The sequence below is a fragment of the Oryza brachyantha genome, chromosome 4, assembly GCF_000231095.2.
Source record: "Oryza brachyantha chromosome 4, ObraRS2, whole genome shotgun sequence".
Taxonomy (NCBI): Eukaryota; Viridiplantae; Streptophyta; class Magnoliopsida; order Poales; family Poaceae; genus Oryza; species Oryza brachyantha.
The window spans coordinates 3,147,088-3,158,909 of NC_023166.2; the positions used below are offsets into that span (position 1 = coordinate 3,147,088).

At 37.5% G+C, this 11,822-nt stretch overlaps 1 protein-coding gene across 1 annotated transcript; it reads right to left on the reverse strand.

The window, feature by feature from the left end:
- Nucleotides 1-3,880: 3,880 nt before the first annotated feature.
- LOC102706560 (pumilio homolog 3-like) lies at nt 3,881-11,477 on the reverse strand. Its single transcript, XM_015836223.2, has 9 exons — nt 11,071-11,477; nt 7,653-8,740; nt 7,430-7,571; nt 7,251-7,358; nt 6,517-6,729; nt 6,331-6,441; nt 4,942-5,127; nt 4,377-4,551; nt 3,881-4,295 (listed from the first exon to the last, which is right to left on the reverse strand). The coding sequence occupies exons 1-9, from the start codon at nt 11,317-11,319 to the stop codon at nt 4,213-4,215; spliced, it is 2,355 nt and encodes a 784-aa protein (XP_015691709.2). The 5' UTR covers nt 11,320-11,477; the 3' UTR covers nt 3,881-4,212.
- Between the last annotated feature and the right edge of the window lie 345 nt (nt 11,478-11,822).

An 11,822-nucleotide genomic window follows, 5' to 3' on the forward strand; every position in this document is an offset into this window, starting at 1 on the left:
ATGAATATACTTTTCCTTGTTCATCATCTTCTCGTATGTTCATATGGTCCTTATCTCTTTCTTCCCCTATGTACTTCGTCAGTCCCAGGCTCCTAGATACAGCGACTTGGCCAAGAAAACCCCGTTGATTCAATTCGGAAGAATGAGCAGCCCCTATCATATTGTTCGATTCCATTGATATTCAAGGTTAACTGGGTTTTTGGTACAGGAATTCTCATCCTGTCCTTCTGCTCCGACCGCTCACTTTCCTTGCCACCTACCCATCATCTAGGAGCACTTAGAAGCCAAAGCCAGCGAAATCGTAAAAGTCATCTAGTTGTGTGTGAAATAGGTGAAAGAAAGCAGTCGTGGTTGCCATAGTAGCCAAGTCTAAGTGCTGGTAGATGGGGGCGAAACCAGGTGTCGGGCAGAAATTGAGCTCCACGCCTAGTTTAAAAAACATTAAAAAAATACTAAGTTTAGTTAAAATTTATCTAAAAATATATATATTCAATCATTGAGTCTGAGATTTAGAAATTTCGTGGATCCACCGCTGCTGATCGAGAAGTGCACGAGCTAGGCTCACCTCAGTGAAGCACAGAAGCGGAAGCTGTTCTCAAGATCATCAAAGTGCATCATGACATCGACCATTTGATGTATTTTGGATGACATGGATTAAAACTCCAGCACAGGGAGACCGTAACTGCCTCGTCGGCTGTGCAAGAATCTCCGGCGCTCAGGCCATCTTGCTCTTCACTTCACTGGCTGGCCGGTGAAGCCACTAAAGAGACGTGCTTTATTCATGACCATTAATTTGATGTATTTTGGATAGCATATGGATCAAACGACTGCCAAAGTAACAGTCACGCTGCAGTGCTACACGCACTTGAGGCTTTGCAGCCTCGGGTGAGTTTTTTCTTAGATGCTAACTTTTTAGGGTGTGAGTTTAGGTTTTCTTAGTTTGGATAGATCACTACAATAGACCATGGTCCTAAATCTAATTTGAGATGTTTTTTTGTTACAACCTTATCTATATACTTCTCAAATCGGTAATTTGGCACCACTTATTATTTTCAAAAGTAATTGAGCATGGCAAAGTTGTCCTCTCAATTTTAAGATTTCTTATTACTCCCTTCGTTCTTTTTAATTGACACCATTGACTTTTGGATATATGTTTAACTCTTCGTCTTATTAAAAAAAATATAATTATTGATTGTTTTGTTATGATTTGATTTATTACTAAAGTAACTTTAAGTACGGTTTATAATTTTATATATTTGGAAAAAAATTAAATATGACGAAGAGTTAAACATGAATTTAAAAGTTAACGGTGTCAATTAAAAAAAATCAGTGAGAGTATTTTGACATTTTCTATGTTGAAATATTTTATATGCAACTGCAAAGTTAACATATCAACTTGTGCCAAGAGAAAAAAGAGAGAGAAGGGTACATCTGGACTCAAACTCAGTACGCACAGAATCCAGTGTTGGGCTCAAACCAATAGGCCACAAAGAGTTGCTGATTTGCATTAGCATATGATCACATTTAATATGCGCTAAGCAGAGAATAGGCACCCCACCTAATAAATTACTCCATGGTATGTGTGATCATGTTCAAAACTTCAAGATAGTTGAAACCGGGTGGAGCAGCTGTCTACTATTTGTTACACAATTTTATTGGTGGTAGTGGATAGAATCACCAAATATGCACATTTCACTGCATCATCACATTCTTTCGCAGCAAAAATATATTGCAGAAGTATTCGTGAAGGAAATACACAGATTACATGGAATGCCAATAGCTATAATGACTGACACACACACGCCACGTTCGGTGGAGCACCTAAGTTAACTTAGCCCTCTTGTTTTCCGTACGCATGTTTTCCAAACTGCTATACGCTGTATTTTTTGGAAAAAATTTCTATAAAAAAGTTGTTTTAAAAAATCATATTAATCTATTTCATATTTTTAAAAATTAATAATTAATTAATCATGTACTAATCTATTACTCCATTTTCCGCACCGGGTAAATTAACTTGCCTCCTCCCCCAACGAATGCAGCCACAAACTATTCACTAGTTAGCTCTTCCAAGAAATATTTAGGCCCTCTTTGATTCAAAGGAAATTCAGAAGAATTTTAGAGGATTTTATTCCAATAAAAAAATTTTCCTACAAAGCCATTTAAATCAAAGTAATGCATCCTATGAAATCTTGTGAAATTCCTATGGAATGCCTAATACGAGTTTTGGAGAAAATTTAACAAGAGGTAGAATCTCATGAAAAAATCCTTTGAGTCTTTTATCTCTACTCAAATTCTTGTGTTTTTCCTATGATCCAATCAAATGGTTATTTCTATGTTTTTCCTGTATTTTGCAATCATCTGTTTTAAACTTGTATCCCTGTCAGAATCATATATTTTTCCTATTTCTTCGGTTTTTCATTCGTGTGATTCAAATAGCCCTTAATGCCAAGAATATGCAACACAGGTTTAGTAGTACACATCATTCCCAAACAGAAAGGCAGACACAGGGTTAACCAACAATGTGTTTGCCAATCATACCTAAGAAGATCTAATCAAGAACCTCAAAAGTGGTATTACTGACTATCACTAGCAGGGTGGTGGTACACCGTACAACACGATGCTATAGGACATTGTTTCAATTTTCAAAGAATGCCCTGACAGCCATGGGGTTCTTCGGGAGGCTTGATGGTGAAATGGTGCTCATGTGACACAGCCACGGTTTTTCCGTGGTAGCATGTGAGAAACGCTGGTGATTTTTCATCATCTTTATTTTGTTACCCCTGCAAACATGTTGGCTATTAAATATCATTTCAGTTAGGAGTGTAGCTAGGAGTAGTCCACGTAGGCTGGTGACTCATCTTGGTTCACGAAAACCCCTCTATATTATTTTTATATTTGTATTATCTTTTAGTTAAATTTGTACTCGTATTTTGTGATTTCCGGCGTTTAGAAATTTTGATGTCTGATGTTGTTTACTTGTGGCACTTATTTGAGTTTCTACCCAACAAGAAGATTAATTTTCTGTACAAAGATTTTTGTAGGAAGCTTGATATATCCTATAGAATGATCTGTTTGCAAATTAATTTTTTGTACAAAGATTTTTGTAGGAAGCTTGATATATCCTATAGAATGATCTGTTTGCAGGGAGCTCATGTTTTTCAGATATGGGTGATTGAACCAAGCATGGATGCCTCTCGTGCAGTGGCTAAAGCTGTAGGTTTTCTAGGTGTATTGGCTGTTGGATAGGACGAAGGCCTCTTTGATTCAAAGAAAATGTATAGGAATTTTTGAGGATTTTATTTCTATAGGAAGTTTTGTTACAAATCCCTTTGAATCAAAGGACTTTTGTAGCAGATCCTATGAAAATTTGAAAGGGTCAGAATCCTATGTTTTTTTCTATTCCTTTATTTTTTTTCATTCATGTCATTCAAAAGAGCCCTCAGTTTCTGTTGTCATAATAAATGAAATTTTCATACAAAGCCCTTTGAGCCCTAAGTTTCTGGTGTCATAATAAATGATATATTGTCATAAGCAGTCTTCTGGTGTTGAACTGGAATGTATGTTCCTACTTTTTAGAACTACATTCTTCAATGCTTCCATCGTTTAATAAAAGCTCTGTTTTTGGAAAACGAAGATAACTGCATTCTCAGCGAATGCATAACTTGTCAGTACAACTTTTACATCCCTCGTTAATTTGGCTTGTTGATAGAAAAAAACCAAAAGGCACATTTGCAAAAAAAAACAATTTGTGAATATAACTTTTAGATATGCATCCATAGCAACAAAAAAGCAAAAGCTAAAAATAAACTACGATAAAAACTCCAAATTATGGGTGGAAAATTCAAATTCTAAAGCATAAGCAAAAATGAGAATACGTAACTTATAAGGGGCATAAGGATTATAAACCACATGGTTAACCAACCAACAGCTTAAACAAATGTACAGCTGATACCATCTGTTAAACTTGTACATGGCCAAAAAAGAAGATTTACAGCGGCAATACCTAACACTCATCTAATTACCTTTTAAGTACCGGGAGATCTATACAGGCCACAGTAAAAGGAAGAGAACACATCCATCTCCACTCTCCACCAGAACACCCTATTGTCTATCACAGTGTATCTCAAAACAAAAATCTCCACATCCGTTAATTCACCAGATTTGAATCTGCACATTCGTTAATTCACCGGATTTGTTTATTGATGCCAATGCTTAAAAAGGATTAGCGTCAACATCTGTACAGTTTGGCGACTGCTGGCATTGGCTAGTCTTGGACCCCATTCGCACTCGGTTTTCTGACATCAAGGAGAAATATTAGAACTTGCAAAGATTTTCGTCCCAAATGCATGCTGCAATAAACAAACTTGTCCGCTCACCTCCTGTGATAATTAACTTCTCAACACGCGCAACTATGTGCTTCCCGAATGTGTAGTTCTTCAGTTCGTTCAGATGCATCTTGATACTTGAAAGGATCACTTCTAGGAATTTGTCATCACACGTCTGAAGGACTCTCTGTACAACATAATTGCCAAACTGATCCTTCATCAGTGCCTGTAAACATGGTGAAACTTTTGAATAAGGTGGAAACAATCATGCGAAACGTATTGCGCATCAAGACGTTATTACAGTACTAGTACAAATACAGTGCACAATCTTCTGAAACCCAGTGCCATGTGCTCTATATAAACAAAAAATGCTCAAGGCTTCTGTGCAATAACAAATACGTCATACAAAAGGAAACCAACAAATCCTCAAGGCTCTCATCTAATCATTTGTCATAAAAAAAAAGGAAACAGCTAAACAGAAAATAAAGGCAGCATTGATGTCCATGTAGAAAACAAAATGGTTGACTAGAGTGTATATGTAATCTACAGAAGTCAAATAGTTTGATTGCTTTTAGGTAACAGCTTAAAGAGATTCCACTGTTGGACTTGGACAAACCTGAAATGTTTGACCAGAGGATACAATCTCTCTTATAAGGCTATCACGTTCATCAGGAGTTCCAAAAGATAGGCACTTCTCCACAACATTAGAAGCATACTTCTGCTGGCTCAAGATCACCACATGCCCAGAGAGCTTTTGAATAATGGATGACCGCTCCTCTGGTTTACCATGTTGTAAGACATGCTGAATAATGTTTGAAAATATTCATCAGTAACCACTTAATACAACAGAAAAATGTTCTTTGAAGGAAATGAAAAAGATAATCATACATTCCAAACTGCGACTAGAAGGATTGAACATGCAAATAAAGGCACGGAAGCATTTACTGGATCAGTAGCAGTAGCACATGCCTTTTAGCATGCTCCAATGTTAAGTTCAACAATCAAAGCTACTAGAGTACTAGGTTGTAAAAAGATTTTACCGGGTCACATCAACATAACACGAATAAAAAGAAAAAATAAAAATATAATACTTCCATTGGTTTTTATCTGAAAAATGTATGAAGGTTGTTGATTTTTAGCCTAACATTTTGTCATCCAGATTAATCAAGTTAATTTGATAATAATGTTATAATTTTCGAACATACATAAATAATCAAAGATGATAGATCTAACTTGGAGAATCAAGGCATTTAGAAGAGCAAAACATGAAAAAAAAACCACAAGTGCAGGAAGATATTTAAAATGACTACAAAAAAATTTACGCATTAATTGAACCCAGGCACATCTTGCTTGTTTTCTTTAATAAAATCTGCCAGTGTCTCAATTATCAGATAAAGATTATTATCTTACACTGATTATTAAGATATTTTGTGTATTTCTGGAGGTTTCTATTAAGCTTATATATAAGCATTTTGAATAGACATACAAATAGCCAAAATATCAAGTAGCTGCTGGCAACCAGCAACATCAAAACTAAATGAATCCTAGCTTCACAAATATAATTTTCTTTACAACTTTTTGGGTGGACCAGCCTCTGTGTGAATACAATATTAAAAATTATACTGACAGTAACAGCAATGTCCATAAACTACTACCCCATCTGTCCCATAATATAAGGTATTTCGCTATTCAAATTTGAGCTACAATATGATCACAAAACAATACTTTATTCCCCACCTAACAACTTTTGTATTATTTTATTCCCCACCTACCAACATTTCTACCACTTTATTTCCAACCTATCAACTTTTGTAATACTTTATTCCCTTAACTACCATCTTTTCCGATAATGTTACTTTCTTAGTTTTTAAGAAAAAGGGGCTGGGATGGAGGGACTAGGTTTTTAAATGATTAAGGCAGTGTAACTATTTTTATACAGTGTAGAAGACATAAAAAGTTTGACAATTCCAGCAACTGAATAAATAAATAGAATATGTTAACCTACTTGAACAACATAGTTTCCAAATTTATCTTCTGTCAAATCAAAAGCCCGTTCAACAATTTCAAACATCACAGCAGTTTGAGTCGCTGGATTGTGGCAATGCTCCAAAACTCTCTGCAAAGATCAGGTTAAAAACTACAGAAAGCAACTAAATTTAGCACTTAGGAAATGGAAGGATGCAATTTGTACCTGAATAACTCTACAGCCATATTGGTGAGTACAAAGAAGATAAATTTTCTTAAGTACATCCTCTACTACAAATGGAATGTGATCTTCAGGAACACACTCTATGCACTTCTGGATTACATGGTTACCATTCTGATCAGAAATACATCTGAGAACAGAATCCTTGAGCTCACCAACAATAGATATCTTCCGCTCCAAATCAACCACATCAATGACCTGTGAATGCATGAATAGAATTCCACCAAATAAACCACCTCTATGCACTAACAGAAACAATTCATGTGTCTCGTAAGACAAAGCCCGCTCATAATACCAACAAGGTGACATCAAAATCTAGTTTAACATTTGAGCTTTTGATGAATGCACAAGGCCCATGACACACAAAGAGCAAAACATGTTTTATTTTTTAATAAACAGAGATTCAGTCACTCCTGGACAATCAGTCACCATGAGACAGATTTGTACATAGCAATTAGCCAAATCATAAATTTTAAAACATTTGTCATAAATTACAGCTGTTATGCATTAGCAAAATGATACTGAGATATGATTGCATGTTAGAAACAGGGGATGATTTATTCCTGCTTAAGGCTTTTCACTCAAATTAGTACTGTGCACTAAAATTCTGGTTCTTGTAGAACCTCATACTCTTATTTGTATATTACAAATAAATTTCCTTTAGGAGACTACACTACTATTCTAAAATAAAATTGCACAGGACTATTTATACTCAGTACCTTCTGAACTACTCTGCAGCCATACATCTGAAAACTAAGTTCCAAAAAGCGACCTCTGAGCTGATCTGCTAACTGACTTAGCTGGCTTTCTGTAGCGAACTCAAAAAACTGCAAATGTACAATTCTGAAAGTTAGGTTTCAAAACATGAATATAACTCTAATCAGATTAGTAGGCATACCTTCTGAATCACATAATTGCCAAACACATCAGTTGTCAGAGCAATAGCATTGGTCAGTATCTCTGGAAAGATTCTTTCCCTGTCATCAGGTGAGGCATTCTCTAATTTTTGTTGAATAAACCGACTCCCATATTGATCCATACTGTATTAAGATCAGAAGTAGATAATGTGACAAAGCATTAAAGTTGAAAACCTACAACAGGATAATGGAGGAGAAATGTACCTAACTTCCATAACATGGCCCACTACATTAATAAGCTCCAACCCAACAGCACCATTTCTATCTGCAATATCCAAAGAAGATGCGTCCAAACCGTTTCCTACTAAATTACCTTGATAAATCTGTGATCCCATATTCCTACCAGGAGTCCTCCTACTAGAAGATAAGAGCCGCTGTTGTTGATCACCATGATATGGAATGCCCCGCAAATGTGAATAAATATGGGACTCTGGTCTTTGTATTCTTGAAAATGGAAAACGAGGCTCATCATGATATGGTATGTTGTCATTATATGAGGGACCACATTTTGGCAGAAAGATATTTTCCGGCAAACATCGATGTGCAAAAAGCTCTCCAAGGTATTGTTTCTTGTACCTGGCTAAGTCTAAATCTGCGACGTTGCATCTGTTTAAGGGGTTGCCTAAATTTACCATATCTGCAATACTATGGTAATTATTCTCTTCATGGAGATTGCTCAACTGCATCAAAGCTAGCTGATCAGCAAGAGATAGACACTCCACACTCTTTACGTGATGGTCATTATTCCTTGAAACATAAGAACTATCTATGTTACTGTTCTGCCTGTATAGAACACCATCACCATATGTAGGTAGTGAATGAATATCCATGTGCTCAGAACCAAGTTTACAGAATGCATTTCCAGGCAAAGGAGATCGGCTGCCATCAGCAATCTTAGAGGAAAAACACTTCTTGTGATTACGCATTTCCATTTCATCAAGCAGTTCTTTAGCAAGGCTTCCTTCATCATATTCTACATGATTAGACAAGTTCACCCTAGATAAAGAAGTTGAAAGATCAGAGTCAGAGAGATAGGCTGACTTTAGATCCCTTATGGCAAAGGCATTCATCTTTCCCATAGAAGGTATGAAGCGACTCTGGGTATGCCTATGAAACTCAGCATCATTTGTTTTGGTTTCTATCCATGCCGAACCAGCTGGAGAGTGGTTCACCATAGCACCAACACTATGAGCTCCGGTTGGTCCAAATTGCTGCCCATCAAACTCTCTCGTACCATTAAGTTGTAGGCCTGGTTGTCCATTAGATAACGATGCAGAATTGCCAAAATGCTCCTAAAGAAAAGGAAACAAGTTAAAATTAAAATTATTGATACAAAAACAAAAAGGTAAGTTCAAAATTGGTCTCCTTCTAAATAGTTTGTTGTGACGACAAAATAGACCAAATAGTGCATCCTTACTGCTCGCCAACGAACCCCTAAACCGTGCAAGCATGCACATTAGTATGTCCAATCGACAAGAAAGCCAATCACAGCCATGCACAGGGCAGTTAATACCTTGACAGTGTAAGGCTATATGTAGTCAAAGCAAAACAAAAAATAAAAGGACCTTCTGCAAATGTGCCACCGTTTTTTTCTATATTGCAAGAATGCCATTTGAATGACAGTTCTGGTGGAATTCTGCAAATTTCCACTGGCAGTTTTGCAATATCGATTCAAACCAGTGGCAAATTTGCACTCGCCCCAAAATAAAATTGGATGAACAGCTATACTCTTATGTACTGGAACAAAGGAGCAAACATTCGTCCAAAAACATTGATGGAGCGAGTATGCAAAGTTCACTAAATATTTGCACAATAATAAAATTGCAAACAAACGTACACAAAAAACAGTTTTTTAAAGAAATTATTCGCTTAACAAGGGCTAAACAGCAATCCTTCAACCATACACCCTTTTTTTCCTGTACAATTCTTCAAGCCAGCAATCACCACCATCTCTTTTGTCAATCTCTGGCTCTTCCTCCCTATACAGCATGTTTTAACTTTCAATCTTTCATTGAAATATAGAAGAGATGGACTGTGACTCTGTGAATACCAATAACTCAATCTACTAACAGTGCCAGCAACATGACATGGGGACACCTAATGCATGAAACCACATGGCATTCGCAAGCTGAGCAACACATGTTTACAAGCTTAGCAATATGCGAGAATGTTTCCGAACCTTTGTACAGAAATTTAGGAACTTTATGCAAAAAGATTTTTTAGAGGAACTATTGACAGAGCTTTCTGCAGGAATTACGGACAAACTATCACTAGAAACTTGAAAAAACGTTTGGAGAATCTTTCCGTAGTAAGACTTTGCATAGCCTACTTTCTTTTGAAAAATCATCCATAGGAGATTGAAAAACTTCCCTAACAAGACTTTAAAACTTTCGCTTCAAGATAACTTTCATGGAACACATTTGGTTGAAAAACTTAGGTAGCATTCTATTTAAAAATTAAATCTATTCAAATTAACTTTCAATTTGCTGAAAATTTGAAAAAGAAATATTACCAATGTACCATGCCACCACTCAAATCCAACAGTCTAAACGTGTATAAGAAGGAATGTAGGGAAGATGCATTGAACATTAAGTGGGCTTGAGCGTTTGACAATGAGGAAATCAGAATAACTGGATGGAGAATGTGGTTCGTCTACTCTCTTGATTTTGTACCAACCATAGTGGAACATTATTCTTGGATGGGATATTTCATATATAACAATATCTAAGTGAAAAAACATACACCGAAATAAATAGGTTCAAAAGATATTGCAAAACATACGTGCATGGGAATTGAAAGGGCTCAAAAGCAATTTATGAACAAGCTAATAAACGTTTACAGAATGTACAACCTAGCAAAAATTAGCAAAAACATAGTGGAACATGATATTTTCTGCATATACTTATAGAAGAATAAAATTAGCAAATTTTCATAAAATTAGCAAATTGAAGTTGTCTCCATGAGTATAATCTAAGCAATCAATTGAATAAAAACATTGATGAAAGCACATATACAGATAAAAAGTTTTCAAGTTAGTTCTACAAAGATATAAAGACATAGAAACTAGTATGGCGCGAAAACCTTTTGGTTACCTAAGCAAACCACCCATATTGTGGGGATAAAAAATAAATCTTATATCAGAAAATTGTTGGTATTGCACATTAGCAACCTTGAAGGGATATATAGCCAGCACAACACACAAATCCATTAAAGGACTAAAGAGAACAGGACGCGTTGAAGAACAAGTCGGCAGTGACAAACACCACCAAATACATTGATACACCTGCAAAACAACTACTTAAACCCAGACAAGCAAAATAAACTCGCATTTTTCACAAATTCGTTGCCGATGAGTATTGGAACCGTTCAGAACATCAGATTGAATCCTCTAACAAATCCAGGCCAAGAAATATGCCAGAAAAAGCTCATCTAATCATCGACGAATAACAGAGATCGATAAAATATCGGAAGCAACCCACAAATTAGAAGACACAATCTGCTCAAGAAATTCAAGGGGAAAAAATCCACGCTTTGCGCAACTCCTCTCCATCCAATCTACACGGCGTCACCCAAGCATCAACCATAGAACAACTAGGCAAAAGCAGCACCGACGAAAGCTCACCTGAGCGGCGGCGGCCCCGCGCCACCGGCCGACCTCCTCGAGCCGCCTCGCGCCGAGCCCACCAGCCCCAGAGAAGAACGACCCGCCGCCGCCGCCGCCCAAAACCCCCTCCTCCACCTCCCGCGCCGCCGCTGCGCCCTCCATCGTCGGCGGCGCGCTGCCGCTCCTCATGGGGTCCCACCACCCCCACCCCGCAGCATCCCCCTCCTCCCCTCCTCCGCCGCCGCCGCCATCACCAAAGGGAGCCATCCCCCGCACTCCAAAACGCGCGAGAAGCTCTTGTGGCTCGGGGGAGGAGGGTGTTTTGAAACGAAACCGCGCACCCGCGGTGGCCGCGCCGAAATGGGTGGTGCGTGCGGTTTTTGGGTGGCGGCGCCCTTCGTTAGGGTTAGGGTTTTGGTTGGGTTTTAGAGGGTGGGAGGGTGGCGGGCGGGACGGAGGGAAAGGCAAATTTGGCGAATCATTATTCAGATTTTCACGTGGTTTAAATAGAGTGGATTTTTCGCGTAGTAGGGATGCTGCGGTCGTTTCCTTCCGCTTAAATCTGGGGATAAAGAAAGAAAGGGGGGAAAGGATGGATTTCCATTTTTTTTCTGATAATTCCGTGTATGTTTAGGTTGTTATACGATGGAAACATCTGGATTCTGAAAATTGCTAGAAACGAACTGGAAATATAACCGGATATTTCCACCTATAGAATGATTTAGGTTAAATCATCTTTCTAATTTATGTTGGTTTGAGATTTCATTTTA